Source organism: Crotalus tigris, unplaced genomic scaffold (genome assembly GCF_016545835.1).
Source record: "Crotalus tigris isolate CLP2741 ecotype Arizona unplaced genomic scaffold, ASM1654583v1 scf7180000018122.1127207, whole genome shotgun sequence".
Classification (NCBI taxonomy): Eukaryota; Metazoa; Chordata; class Lepidosauria; order Squamata; family Viperidae; genus Crotalus; species Crotalus tigris.
The window spans coordinates 927,236-942,848 of record NW_024096835.1 but is presented as its reverse complement, the minus strand read 5'-3'; the positions used below and the strand labels follow the sequence as shown (position 1 = coordinate 942,848).

Sequence of the window (15,613 nt, the reverse complement as noted above, 5' to 3'; positions counted from 1 at the left end):
ACTTTGTCTTCATTAACATTGGTCACAGAAACAGTATTAACCAGTTTAAAATACGTAAGCATGCAGTACCTTCTTTGCTAACTTTAAGTCTTCTATCAAGTCTTCTTCTCCTTGTGAAAGTTCAAATATAGCCTGTAATTTTGAAAACAATTTGAAAAAGAAACTGATATTTTTATAAAATAAATAAACAAATGTGTTATTTCAATATTTCAATTGGAAATAAAGCTAAGGATACTTTTTTTGTTTTCTTTTGCAAGGAAAAAAGATGATAAAACCAATAGATTATATAGTTATTCTGTTTTTATGTGTAAGTTATATTCCAATCTACAGCTTTTATGTTGACAATGATTAGTTGTATGACTAATTATATAGTTCATTTTGCTACATCAGAAAAAGTAATAAAGCAATGGATGCTGGTATAATACTTTCTCTAACTTTGGGTTAGCATGATTCTTTATTAGAGAATATTATTTTTATATCAGTATTTCACAATGAGTTTCATATCTTCACACATGGAGACACACTTTAAAGTTATGACCACTAGTAGGGTGAAATCACCAGTGTTCATTTTGTCCATTTCTCTTATACTGCTTAAAATATTCAGTTATTATAGCCTTCCTTCCTTCCTTCCTTCCTTCCTTCCTTCCTTCCTTCCTTCCTTCCTTCCTTCCTTCCTTCCTTCCTTCCTCTCTCTCTTTCATCAACTATCAAAGGTTTTTCAGTGGCATACAATATCATTATCCTTGCTTTAGTTCTAAGGCGCTCAATATAACAGATTAAGAGAATAATGTTTTGTCAATCAGACGCTATATGGAGCTGGCCTCAGAATTCAGCATTACTAAGATCTGAATGAGCACCACAATTGGCCAGAGAACCAACAGCTGCCAAAGAAACTAAGAAATGCTGTGTGCCTTTTGCACAGATTCTGCCACTGTGATTCATAATCAGTAATTGGGGAACGTGCACAGAGCACTACATATAAAAAAATAGAGATTTTTTTTTCTCCCTCTTCATTCTCCTCAAAGAAGCAGAGGAGAAGACCTTACTTTTTGTCTATTACAGGTAGTCCTCAACTTCTAACCACAATTGAGTCCCAAATTTCCATTGGTAAGTGAGGCAATAGTTAAGTGAATTGCACCTCATTTTATGAACTTTTTGCCACAGTTGTTAAGTGAATCACTGCAGTTGTTAAATGAATCATGCGGTCATTAAACGAAACTAGCTTCCCCCATTCACTTTGCTTGTTGGAAGCCAGCTGGGAAGGTTATGAATGGTGATCAGATGACTCTGGGACACTGCAACTGTCATAAATATATGCCAGTTACTAATTGCTGCAATGGTCATAATAGGTGTGAAAAACAGTTATAAATCACTTTTTTCAATGCTGCTGTAACTTTGAACGGTCACTAAACAAATGGTTGTAAGACAAGGACTACTTGTATCTTGTATGTTTGCACTTCTTAAATTTTAAGGGCATCATTGGTTCTACTATCGGTCTCAGGACAAACTGATGCGTGCAAATTATTTTGTTTCCTTAAAATAAATTGGTGTATACGGTGTCTTCTTGCCCTTTAAAACATATTTTTCTATCTTCAAAATCATTTAAAAGAGGAGGAATTGTTCAGATGTCATTCTGTTTTTTGCTCTTACTTTACTCATGACTTGTTTCAAAAGATTTTTATGCTTAAGGTTCTTGGAGTGCAGTGGTCTTGCATGGGGTTTTTGTGGCAAAGCAAAATGACTCATTTTTTTTCCAGATGAGACCCAATCTATTTGTATAAAAAAACAAGAAAAGCTGCTACTTTATGCATGAATGCTTGGAATATCAAATAAAATGTCTTGCTTCTGATTAAACATACACTAGATCATTCTGAATGAACAGCTCAAAGGCTAATCAATTTACAACATCCAGAGACTGAAATGAAAAAAATAGTACCATATGCCTGAGAGGCAATGAATATTTTAATCCAAGATGGGTTCCAATAATATTTCTTTGTGTCAGCTTTGTGTTAACAATAACCAAATATTATTTCTTGCTTCATTAAGCTGCAGTTCTCTGTTAGCATACATTATGTGGGTTGTAAAAATCTGGACAAGAATTAGATGACAGCCCACATCTGATATGTCTTCTCTTGCACCTTATGATGTGACATTGATTTCATAAATATTTTAGTCTCCTCCTGTTTACTAATAAAACTTCTGGATTGATTATCTGATAATGTTTTAACAAATTGTAAGTCTTCCTTGTATTGTCTCCAACAATTCTTGCCAATGTAATTCTAAATATAGTCTTTCAATGGTAAAAGTGTTTAACACTTTGATCTTATTCTCATGACACAAATACCAAGGCCATGGAAGAAGTGTAAGCATGTCACACATGCATTCCAAAACTGAATTAATACAAGTAACAGAATAACAGCAGGTAAAAGGTTAAATTCAGCCTCAAACAGATAAAGGTTTTTTTTGTTGTTAAGCTAAATCCTTACATATCTTCTATGTTATGCAAATTATTTATCAGAAGGTTAAGTAATCCTTCAAATGTCTAAAGAGGCTTTATGAAAATGAGGCTTCTCTAGGTAATAACTTTGTGCTTGTTTTGGTTTTCATCCGACCGTTAGTCATATAAGGAGGCTGGAAAAGGGGCAGAAAACGGGGTAGTGATGAATATTGTTCACTTGTACCTGACTCTGGGAGTGCTGTTTCAGTCGTGAAATCATTTTTTTCCCCAACTCTGGAGTGGGAAGTGGGTGGGAAAGCAGACATGGAAAGGGAAGCAACAGTGACAGTTGGATGGCTAATTGAGGTCTGTGCTAGGAGGCCAAATTTAAAGATTGGTAAATGTGAGTTGTGCTAACATCTTGAGAGCTGCACATGTTCCGGAAGGAGACCTCCTTACCTCATAATCATTGTCTAAGTAGCCATTCTAGAACTAAGAGAGGAAGCAAAATGTGCAACTGTAATTTTGCCAGTCGTTCCTGCCTTTCAATATTCTTAATCAATGGAAAAAACATTTGTAGCAACAATTCACACTGGCTGAGTTCACCTATCAAGAAAGGCTATAATATTTCTTGTTTGCTTTTAGCTTAAGATGTTGTAGGTACCAGACATTGTGATTTCTAAAACACCGTTTACAGCTTAGCACACAAATTCTACATCACTTTCCTTGTTCATTTGATTGCTGCTCTATTTAAAAACAAATCAGAAATCTAGAGGAATCTTTTCTTTCTATTTGTAAACACCCACCCCTCAAACTATAACTGCATGAGGAAAATATTTGGGTAGCAGCAATAGGAAGAAAATAGAAAAGCCATAGAATGAGGTGATGTATTTTTTTAAATGGCCCTGTCCTTATATTCAGGCTTTCTTCCTTGATCCAGGCCTATTCTGCCATTACATTGCTACACGCAGAAGATTCTCTTCCAGCATCAATGGCCAGTTGGCTTTTGAATACCAAAAAGAGGGGGGGAAATGATTTATTCCATTGTAGTATAAGCAAAATAGACAAAGCTCTGTAGCAGGAGCCAGTCTAATCAGATGCTGCGAGAGTCACTTTTACAGACTGGAGCAGTAATATATTAATAGTTCTTAGCAGCATCAGGGTAAAGGTATGTGGTATGTGCAGTTCTTAGTGCTCTTTCAGCTTTTGAGCTTGCAGACATTTCATTACCCAGCTAGGTAACATTTTCAATGCACTGCTTAATGGGATAATGAAATATCTATAAGCAAACAACCATGCTCAAAAAGCATCAAATCTCCACAGTTCAACCCTGAACTGTATATATTCTTTTCTATAGATATATGGCAGTTCTGTTATTGCCTCATGTGCAAAAAAGAGGGAATTCATCTGTGAAGAGCGAATTTACTGTACAGAGCCAGGTACACGTTCATTTTTACCTCTTAATCCCATTTCAGAAAAAAAAAACAATTTCAAAGACAATATAAATAAGCAAACCTCTTGGCGCTTAATTTCTTTGGATGTGAGCATCTGATTGACGCAAACATCAAAAGTCTCACTCCAGAGTTTACTGTCTCGTCGCTTGGTGCTAACAGAGGGTACATTTCTCATCCAGGAACGGGATGCAATTAGGTCAGACCGATTGTCACTACGAAAACTGATAGACCGCTAGGAAAAAGGAAACTATAATTACTACTTAGATAACATTTGATTTAAAGCATTGGTGCAGAAGCAGGATCAGACTTGGTTGCTGATTTTGGACTAATCTAGCTCACAAGTGTCATGGCAATAACATTGGGTAGAAATCCATATACTACTTTGGTATTTTTGGAGGGGAATTATAATAAATAACAATTTCCTTTTGAAAACTTACCCATAACTAAACTTTGTCACAGAAGAAAATTGATAAACTTGAATACATAATTTGGCTTGGGGAAACCCTACAATTTAATGTAAATAAAGTTCTAAATATGAATTTACCACTGTAAACATAATGCATGTTTACTTTTTATTCAGCAACAAAATGAAAATGTTAATGTTCAAATGGGAGTCTCCATAATTATCGTAAATATGGCATTTTGTATTCATTGATCACTCATGTACATATTTGAAAAAGAATTATACATAAACCATATTGTTTTATGACTTAAGAATCTTAAAAGGCATTTTGCAAAAAAAGAATTATAGAGCGGGTCTACTATCATCAAACTACACTCCTTTATCCCTGATACTAGAGTAACCTGCAGCAAGAGGGATCCAGCTGACATCTACTCAGAATAAATCATTGAATTCAGGCAAAACATACAGATGCCATCAAAATGTGTTAAGAATTGCAGTTCCAGTATCACTTTAAGAGTTCTAGAGCAGTGTTTCTCAACCTTGACAATTTTAAGGCATGTGGACTTCAACTCCCAGAATTCCACAGCCAGCAATGCTGGCTGTGGAATTCTGGGAGTTGAAGTCCACATGCCTTAAAATTGTCAAGGTTGAGAAACACTGTTCTAGAGCATATTCTGAGTAGAATTTTTGGAAGCCTGTGTGAGGCAAAATAGATTATGCTAAATCTAGCACCTAAAAGGTGAATGCATATGGTACTGTAACAGTGCCAGGCATAACCTCTTTGGAGAAGACATCCCACTGCCGCAATATTGTTAATATAATCTCTTTAATAGATGTAATGTTCACTGCTAACAGCTATTATTTAGAAAACATCATTGAAACATGCCGTCTATATGGAAGGAGGTTTCTTAGCAAAAGGAACTGGCTTCAAGTAATTCAGTTTCAAACCATTTAAGGTTTTAAAATTAAACAATAGTACTTTGAATTTGGCTTGGAACCAAATTTATAGCTGGTGAAGTTTGCTGAAATATAATTGAAGGAAGTACAGCCAAAAATCTGATTGTTCCAGTCTTCTCAAATTGAAGCTTCTGGATTATATTTTCAGGGGTCTTAATATGATTAGTGGGTTACTGCAGTACTCTTTTAGCAAAGCAAAGTAAACTCAATGTCACAAAGGCGATCTGGATTTTGCAGTCCAAGTGTTGAATCCAGAAACATCTCCAAAGGTGCATATTTACCCACCATTTGGGGGGGGGGGGTTCGTTCTGAAACAATTTGATAGATCTCTCTAAATTAAAGAAAATTTGGGGAATTGTGTATCTACAGAACTGATTTCCTGTGTATCAAACAATGTGCCCTAGGAATTTTTTATCATTGCTAATAGTTACAAGGTAAAAATACCAAAACAAATGCAACAGTCTTAAAGCTGCCAAAATTTACATGTTTTATCAACAAAATATTGAAAGTTCCAAAATAAGTAAAACAAGCATACTTCAAGCTAACAAAGCAAAATACTGAATATACTACCCTGCCTAAATCTAATTCTTGTACATATCAGAGAATACTTTGGTGAGTACATGACAACAATGAAATAAAATGTAACAAAAATATTTTTTAGTTTCACAGTTGTTCTTGGTTAAGTTTCACTACTGTCTCAATCTTTAGAGGAAGGGATTAATAAATGTAATAGATGTATTATAGCCATGCCAGTCTTCCCCAGCAACATTTATCAATTACCACAAGAAAGAGTTACTCAGATTTGTATAGATACTGAAATACTCTTTATTAAAGGGTTCATATTTTATAAAACAAATATAACATAAGTTTGATCAATTCCTTTTAATTATAAACAGACGTTCTGTAAATTTACACTTTACATACATGCCAAACACAAGGCCCGGGGGGCGGATGCGGCCCGCGAAGTGCCAGCCGGGAGCCAATGTACAATTTTGTGGTGGCCATCTATGCTGATACACATTCAGTCTTAGCTCCACAAGGCCGTCTCTAGAAACAGCGAGGAACCAGCCCCCTGGGTGCATGCTGGGGAGGTGTCACCCTTTGTGAGGAATGAAGAAATGGACCATGTCTTGGCACTTGTCCTGGTCCCACCCCCTTCTGCCAGAGACCCTCAGATCTGTCCCACTCCTGCCCAGGCCCCCACAGGCACCCTTTACGCGAACGATGTAGAGCTGGCCATGCCACCCAGTAGGCCACACCCACTCCATCCACACCCACCCAGTAGGCTGCGCCCACTCTGGCCACACCCACCCAGCCCCCCAAGGGCAACTGCAATGCTGATGTGGCCCTCAATGAAATTGAGTTTGACACACCAGATGTAAAGTGTCATATGATGTTTTATGAATGTTAACCAAGAACCTAATTATCTTTATGCACTTGGAACAGAATATTCATTGAATTGTATAAAATAAAGATACTGAGGTAAAAAATCTGATAAGTTACTAGCCAGGAAACTCAGTGGAGAAACCATGACTAACAATGGTGAGAGCCTTAAAATATATCACGGTATCTGTTAAGGATCAAAGGAAATATGGATTAGCCTACCAGGAGGACAGCATTTGGCTAAGTCAAAGCAAATGGTTTTTTTATTGTCTCACTGATATAAAAGAGCCTACCAAAGGTGGAGGAGAAAGAGGGATGAGATATTGATGTCAAAAGATTCTTTGCCTGACCGTGGAGAGATACGTAGGTCTGTTAGTTGGCTCTTTTATTACCAAGCTTGACTGTGGTAAGAAAGCTGTTATGGAAATTACAATACATCATGACCATATGCTTTGCAATGATTTTATAACTCTATTCAGAGTACTAAAAAGTTCATATCAGCTTCAATTGCTCTTGCAAGGACACTGGGTAAAATCATTTATCTGTCCTTTTCCTTGAAACTCAAGCACAGACTAAAATGCCCTTCTCAAAACATTTCATGATTTGACCAACTTTTATTCTGAATATTTTAGTTCATAAAAATCACAGAATTGGAAGGGGCCATTTAGGTCATCCCCACCCCCCCGTTGATCAGAGTAGGAATCCATATTATTAACAATTTTTGTTCAAAAAGCAATAGCACTATGAAAGCGTTCCTTTTGAAATATATTGTTTGAGGACATCTGTTATACTTGAGCTGTTTTTTCATAGCTTCAGACTGGAATTTAAAATTTATACTTAAGAAATTACTTCTGAAGTTTAGTTTCAGACGCAACTTGGTCTCCTTCTTCAACAAGTAACAAAAACGCAAGTGTGTTGTTTTATCTAGTTAGAATTAAAACTATATGTTGAGAAAAGATCAGCAAATGGACCACGGGTTCTGATCTGTATCTAATCGGTTGATCAGTTACTGTAGGCAAATTCTGAATCATTTTAATAATATATCAGATCAGAATAATTGTGCTTTATGTTAGTTAAATGCTCTCCTCGTATTTCTCTCATTTTACTTGTCTGTTAACAATAAACTACCTGTTGCCATTCAGTTGAACAAATATCCCCTAAACAATATTCTCTAAGCATTATCAAAATATTACAAACCCTCTTCCAACTCACATAATTTCTTCAGAATCTTATTAGAAATTGGGTACCAAAAAGCATATCATGCTCAAGAAAAATCAAAGGGCCTGATGTCCGTTCATCTCTTTCTCTCTCTAAACAAAAAGTAACTCACAGGGCAACCAAGATAGTTTCAGCATCCAAATCAGATACAATCCAATTAAAATTCACTGTAATCTAGAATATCTACAGTAGATCCTATTGGATACAACCTGCAAAATATGTTCAATTGTACAAGTGAATCATGTTTGGATGGCCCCAAGATAATCACCAAAGCCACAATATCTTGACCCATAGCTCTTGTCCCTTCAATCCATGACTCTATTAGTTGTCAACCTTAAATCCAAGTCCATCTTATCCAGGAGAGTATGAATAGTAAGATGTTTTTCTGTGAAATATATAATTTTTTAAAGTTCTGAATAGAAAGGTAAAAACACTGGACTATAAGGGATATAAATTGAAGCATTACACTAATATTTGATGAACTGGAAGCCTGGGCAGAAAACTTAATCCAAACTCTGATGGGCAAACAGGATCCATCATTCTTATTTTTTTTATTATCTTATTGCTTTTCTTTTCCTAAACCAACATTTGATCTTTTGGCTACAAATGGATAATTCTTTCTTTCTTTCTTTTTCTTTCCTTCCTTCCTTCCTTCCTTCCTTCCTTCCTTCCTTCCTTCCTTCCTTCCTTCCTTCCTTCCTTCCTTCCTTCTTTCTTTCTTCTTATGAGACCTCAGAAAGGATGCATGCAAAAACTTTATTTGTGTTAGTGGACAGGTATACATCACAGTGGGCCCAATGCCTTTTTAATTTATTTTGTTTCAAAAAACACATGTTCATCATGGTAAGGACCATAATAAATAACTATTTTAAAATATATAACCCTGTGAGAAGCAAACAAGTACTGTATCTTTATGAAAAGAGACACATGGAGCACAATAATAAAACTTAGCAACCTTTAATTCACTTTTCCCTCTGAACAACAAGAAGTAATGAGTCATCTTTCTCTCTGGGTGATATTTTTATTAAAAGAAGAGTAAGGTTGCTTCAAGCCAGGAGATTTGTGATGTTTCTCATACATTACTCTTTGGAAACCACAAGAGGAACTGCAATTTATTTTTGACATCAGTCTCACCTTTTTTGGTATATATCCCATTATGTTTTGTCCACATCAATTAGTACAAATAAAGAAACAGAACTACTTCACAAAATTATTTTTTACTGAAGCAACAATAATTCTGTTTGTGCACATGTTTCAGAGTCAAAAGCTACATGTTGGGGCTTTCTCCCATCCCCACTCTCATTTTTAAATCGGAAATGGTGCTAGACTTCTTTGGATGCCTGCTACCCTCATGTAAATCTTTGGTGTAGATGCATGACATGAATCAGAGATTCTAATTATTTTTGGATAGCAGGACATCTAGAATTTATTAAAGGTACTCTTAGAAAATAACTATTATGGTGGGTGTGGTCACTCACAAGTGGATTCACCTCTAATCAAACCTGTCCTAAGAATATCTGAATTATATGTTGGTCTCAGAAGCATTTTTTGAAATAAAAATTATGCTTAAGTCTGGTGATTTTCTTTGCAGAATGCTACTTTCTATCTAATTTTATTTCTTTATTTAAAGAATATAAATCAAATGAAATAATGAGGCATGGATCTTGTAGGTTCCAGAGGAGAGATCTGCAGGCACAGTATCACATTAGGGATCCAGCTTCTAGATTTGATCCTCTGCAGCATGTTGCAAAGTTTAAAAAGAGAGACTACAGTAGTTTGTATCTTTAAAGTCAGTAACAATATCTATTGACTTACTCTATAGCCATTATTTGGGTGAGACAATTTCCAAATGAGATTACAGACTGAACTGCTCTGAAAAGACTGCTACTTTCTCAATCAGAGAAATTTGGAATGAGTGGAATGAAATGAATATGATTTTCTTTATATTTATATTGTCTGACTATTTAGTAATCTAATGGTCTGTTTTCTCTCTCCTCAGAAAGATGCTACACAAAAGCAGCTACTTAGTTAAATAATCGATACTGATCTGCTTTCATGTATAATTTAACCTTCAAATTATCAAAGCAGTTGATTCATCAATATTCATTTTCATGCAGTCTGTACAAATGTAAACAGATGACTAATCTTGGTTCATTAAAATCATTATTATTTTGCCCTGAATTTGCATTTTTAAGTATATATATGAAAACTGAGTAGATTGCAGCAATTGGAAAAAAATCTGTTCACTGGGCATCAACACAAATATTAAAGTTGTCTATTTAAAATTAAAGCAGAATTATCAAAATAATTCTACCTGTACACTTAAATATTACTCTTTTCTATAAAAGTCACATTTTAGGCCAAAACAAATCTCCAGTTCAATATTTTACGTAACTATTGTTGAGAAATTAAAATACAATGATAGTTTAACAATAAGTTTTATGCTCATTTTTTGTCAGAAAAAAAGAAGAGTTTTACAAAAAGCAAGCAACCTTACAAATATAAATTGTTATACAACAGAACTCTTTCATTTAGCTTCTCTTTTTTAGATTTTGGGAGCATTTTTCACTTGTATGTATGTTCAGTATAGAAAACTGCTCTTTGCTTAAGACAAAAAAAAAATCGAAAGCACAGTTATATTCATTACATCAAATCCCACTTAATAATTTTGAAGAAATTCAAAATTATGCTTAAGTGATCCACTTCCTGTGGATCAAGCAGCTACGATGGCTGCTTTTCACAAAGCAGCCCGTTCCTGGGTTGTGTAAAAGCCGCAGGATTTTTACAATCAGCTGTCCTGAATCTCCTCCCTGGGAGAAAGAGAGGAGAAGAGCTGCTCAGGTAGAGGTAAGAGCTCCCCTGGATCCCCATAATTTCAGGGATCGGAGGGTAGAGCTCCCTCGGAGCCTGAGCCATCTCTGCACTCCAGGACGTCTTTGTCCCGAAGCTTTGGGATGAAGCAAGGCGCCGCTCCCACATCTGCTTTTTTTGGAGGCTTGTGAGTACTTAAATGCAGACAGAGCAGACCAGGAGAAACTGCGTTTAAGATTGATTGTGACTTTAACTCCAGCAAGTATCTTCTCTTTTTATTGTTTACTTTCCCTTTTGAAGAAAGGGAAAGTGAAAGGCAAAATGGCGACCGTCTTTCTTGTTTGATTTAGCAACAAAGTTAAAAGTTGGACATAGATCAATGTTTTAAATATAGAGGCAAGAACTTGGTTTCTTTTTTCTCTTTTTCTTTCTTTTTTTTCTTTTTGCTACTATTTAAAGAACTGTGATTTTATAGGCAAGAATTTTGTTCTTTTGTATTTAAGAGAATGGCTTCAAAACGTTTGCTCCCTGCTCCTAAAGCTTCCATCTCCTCTCCAATGTCTCAGCCTGTTTCTCAGAAACCAAAATCACCCCCACCCTCCCCTCCTCCTACAATTTCTCTTAAAGACTTACAAGAAGCTTTAAAAAAGAATGCTTTGGATATTAAAGAGGAAGTAAAAGATCTTATAATTGCAGAGAGGGCTATTACAGAAGAACTATTGGAGAAAAAAAACAAGCAAGTCAGGGAGGACATCCTATTTGTATTTCAAGGTCTTGCTCTGCATATTGAAAGAATTGATGACAAAATGGAGGAGATTACCGAAAATGCAACAAGATTGGAATCTAGAATGGAGGAGGTGGAGAATAAGATAGAAATTATACAGGATGAACAAATTATTTCACAATACAGAGAGATGGAGTTTGCATTGCGTATCAGGGGATTGAGAGAAAACTTTCAGGAGGACTTAAAGAAGCTTATTGTGAAAGATATTGCTATTAATCTTGGATGGAGACCTGAAATAATTGAGAATGAGATAGAAAAAAATTTTAGAGTCAACTCACGGGTTGCTAGACAGAGAAACCTACCAAGAGATGTGGTTATTTATTTTTCTAGAAGATTTATTCATAATGAAATTATACAGGCTTTTTATAAACAGAAGTTTCAAATTGCAGATCAAGACGTGATAATTTTAAAAGAAATACCTCCCAAAATTCTAAGAGGCAGAAAAGACTTTACTTTTCTGTCTGATGAGTTAAAACATCGTCAAATTCAGTTCAGATGGGAGATTCCAAGAGGAATAGTAGTGAATTATGATGGGACACGTCATAGATTAACTACAGTCTCAAAGGCAAGAGATTTTTATCATTCTATTTTAAAGGCAAGATCATTTTCACCTTCACAAACAAGGATAATTGAAGAGCCTGTTATGGCAGGAGCTTCTTCAATGATGGTTATGGAACAAGCTGTACAGAATCTTGAGATAAAAGATCAAAGGATGACACGAGCTGCCCACAAATATAAAGAAAAAGAGCAGCAGCAGAAGAGTGGTGATAAGGTAGAAGGAATGGTTACTACAGAGCCTGTGGGAGGGGCAAGACTTAAAAGATCATCAACAGTTGATCTACAGGCCATGCTCCAGAGGCTCCAAGCCGGTGGAGATGGCCAAGTTCTTGACCTGGAATGTTAATGGCTTAAATTCATCACAGAAACAGAGAAAGGTTTTTCATTATTTGAAACAACATAATAATGATTTGATATGTTTGCAAGAGACTCATATAACTTCAAAGGACTCAAAAATTTTGATAAACTCTCGTTTGGGATCACATTTTATGGCTCCAGCTCCAGGGAAAAAAGGGGGTGTTGTAATTTATGTGAAGAAAAAATTTTCACCTAAACTAATTGAGGCTGACCCTGAAGGAAGATATGTCTTTGTGGAATTACCAATACAAGGCAAGAAAGTTCTTATTGTTGGACTATATGCTCCTAATCAACAACAGAAGCAATTTTATAAGTTTTTGCATGGGAAGATATCTCAGTTGGATTACAAATCTGTAATTTTGATGGGTGATTGGAATGGAGTTTTAGACTCAACTATAGATAAAAAGAGTTCTAAAACTTTTACTCAAACTAAATTACCAAAAACTTTCTTTGATTTGAAAGAAGAGTTGGAGCTTATTGACATTTGGCGAGAAAGGAACATAAGTGATAGAGACTTCACTTTTTATTTGGATAGACATCAGTCATTTTCAAGGATTGACTTTTTTTTGATTACTAGTGATTTCTTTTCTAGGGTGAGGAAGATAAAAATCTTCCCCAGGACCTTGTCAGATCATAGTCCGGTGTGGATGGAGCTACATTTGGAAGATGGGAATAGAAGACCCTGGAGACTGAATGAAAATTTGTTTACTCGGGAAGAGTTTGTACAAAAATGTAAAGAGCATTTAAAGGAGTTTTTTGCTTTAAACATGAACAAGGGTACATCAATGCCCAGGGTTTGGGACACCAGTAAGGCGTATATGAGGGGAATCTTGATTCATTTAAATAAAGTTTCTAGGGATAAAAGGTTACAAAGACGTAGAGAAATAGAAGAAGAGATTAAATTAGAAGAAGAAGCGCTTGTTCGTAATCCAACTGATAATAACTTAAAGGTTTCAATAAAGATGCTTAGGGAACAATTTAATATGTTGATGGCAGATCAGGTGGCTACCAATCTGTCTTATATGAGACATAATACTTTTTGTAATGCAAATAAGCCTGGGAGGTGGTTGGCTTATCGAAAGAAACAGAAAGCTAGGATTATAGAGAAAGTAAAATATAAAGGTACTGAGGTTTTTCAGCAAAATTTGATTAAAAAGAGTTTTTTAGATTTTTATACAAAATTATATTCAAGTGACAATATAAAGGGATTGGATATAGATAAATATTTACAATCAGCACATTTTCCTAAACTTTCTGAGGAACAACAAAATGGGATGAATTGTTTAATTACTGTGGAGGAAATTGGTTTAGCTATTAAGCAGTTAAAGGTGGGAAAGTCTCCAGGAACAGATGGATTGACGTCGAGGTACTATAAGATTTTATCTGAAGAAATGATGGAGCCATTAAAGGAGCTTTTTAATAGTATTTTGTTGGGAGCACAAGTTCCTCCTTCTTGGAAAAGAGCTTTTATATCACTGATTCCGAAGGAGGATCAAGATCTCACAGAACCCAAGAATTATAGGCCAATATCATTGTTAAATGTTGATTGTAAGATTTTCACTAAAATTTTGGCAAATAGATTAATGCAGGTTATGAAGGATTTGATTCATAGTGATCAATCAGGATTTATAACAGGGCGATATATGAAATATAATGTAAGACAAATCATAAACTTAATTGAGTATTTGGATAAGAATAATCAGATTCCTGTGGCTTTTATATTTTTGGATGCTGAAAAAGCCTTTGATCAACTAGATTGGCAATTTTTATTTTCATTGGTAGAGAAAATGAATTTTGGGGATAAGTTTCTATATGCACTTAAAGCTATATATCAGCAACAATCTGCACAAATTGTTGTAAATGGGGGATTGACTGAGATTTTCAATATTGAAAAAGGGACAAGACAAGGATGCCCATTATCTCCATTGTTATTTGTTTTAACGTTGAAAATTTTGTTGATCCAGATTCGAGAATCAACGGTAGTCAAGGGTATAAAGATAAGAAAGAATGAGTATAAACTGCGGGCTTTTGCGGATGATTTGGTTTTAATTTTGGAACAACCGAATCAAACGATTGATTGCTTATTAGAACTTATAACACAGTATGGGAATGTTTCTGGTTTTAAAGTTGACAATTACAAGACTAAGATATTACCTAAGAATATGTCAGTTAAGGATAGGGAAAGTCTGGTTAAAGCTACAGGTTTTCAGATGGTAAAAAAGGTTAAATACTTGGGAGTATATTTAACTGCTTCAAATGGAAAATGTTCATAAAGAACAATTATGAACCATTATGGGCAAAAGTACAAAAGGATTTAAAGGATTGGAAAAAATTGCAATTGTCATTGTTGGGGAGAATTTCAGCTGTAAAAATGAATGTTCTACCAAAGTTTCTTTTCTTGTTCCAGATGAGACCTATTTTAAAAAAAGAGGGAAACTTGGAGGAATGGCAGAAGGGTATTAACAATTTTATTTGGGCTGGGAAAAAACCAAGGGTTAAGTTTAAAATTTTGCAAGATGCCCGAGAAAGAGGAGGACTTAAGGCACCTAATTTGAAATTATATTATGATGCAGCTGCTTTAACTTGGATAAGTTAATTTAACAAATAAGGATATTCTTTTTCTGGAAGGCTGGAATTTAATGTATGGTTGGCATGCATACTTAATTTTTAATAAGAAAGTCGACCGGATTTTTAAGTCACATATTCTGAGGAATGCCTTACTTCGTGTTTGGAAAAAGTATTATTATAGGCTAAATTATAAAATACCTATCTGGGGGATTCCCCAGACATGCAATTGAGGGAACCTCCAAGGGGATGAACTTTGATAGAATTTCGTATAAAGAATTATTAATTTGGTCAGGTTTGGATTGGCATTTAAAATCGCTAGATGTATTAAGGCAAGAAAATATTCTACAGTCATGGTTTCAATATTTACAAATAGTGGACAGGTGGACTGTAGATAAGAAAGAGGGAATAACATTAGAAGATAAACAATTGGTTATTCAGATTAAAAATCAGAGTCAGGCTCATATAAAAAGAATTTATAATGCTTTATTAGAGTTAGACTCGGAAACAGAATTGGTCAAAGACTGTATGATTAAATGGGCTCAGAATATACAGGAACCGATTTCTTTGGATTTATGGGAGACAATTTGGATTAGAAATGTCAAATTTACACAAGCTCAAAATTTGAGGGAAAATTTTTATAAAATGTTTTACAGATGGCACCTAGATCCTAAAAAATTATCTTG

General features: G+C 35.1%; 1 protein-coding gene across 5 annotated transcripts in view; it reads right to left on the bottom strand.

Annotated features, from left to right (window-relative positions):
- ARHGEF3 (Rho guanine nucleotide exchange factor 3) overlaps nt 1-15,613 on the bottom strand; it is a 124,726-nt gene that overhangs the window by 9,623 nt on the left and 99,490 nt on the right. For all 5 annotated transcript variants that reach the window (XM_039348147.1, XM_039348148.1, XM_039348149.1 and 2 more), the window contains 2 exons: nt 3,953-4,123; nt 70-132 (listed from right to left, as the gene is read on the bottom strand). In XM_039348147.1, coding sequence (XP_039204081.1) covers nt 70-132; nt 3,953-4,123 — 234 coding nt within the window. The remainder of the gene's footprint in view (nt 1-69; nt 133-3,952; nt 4,124-15,613) is intronic.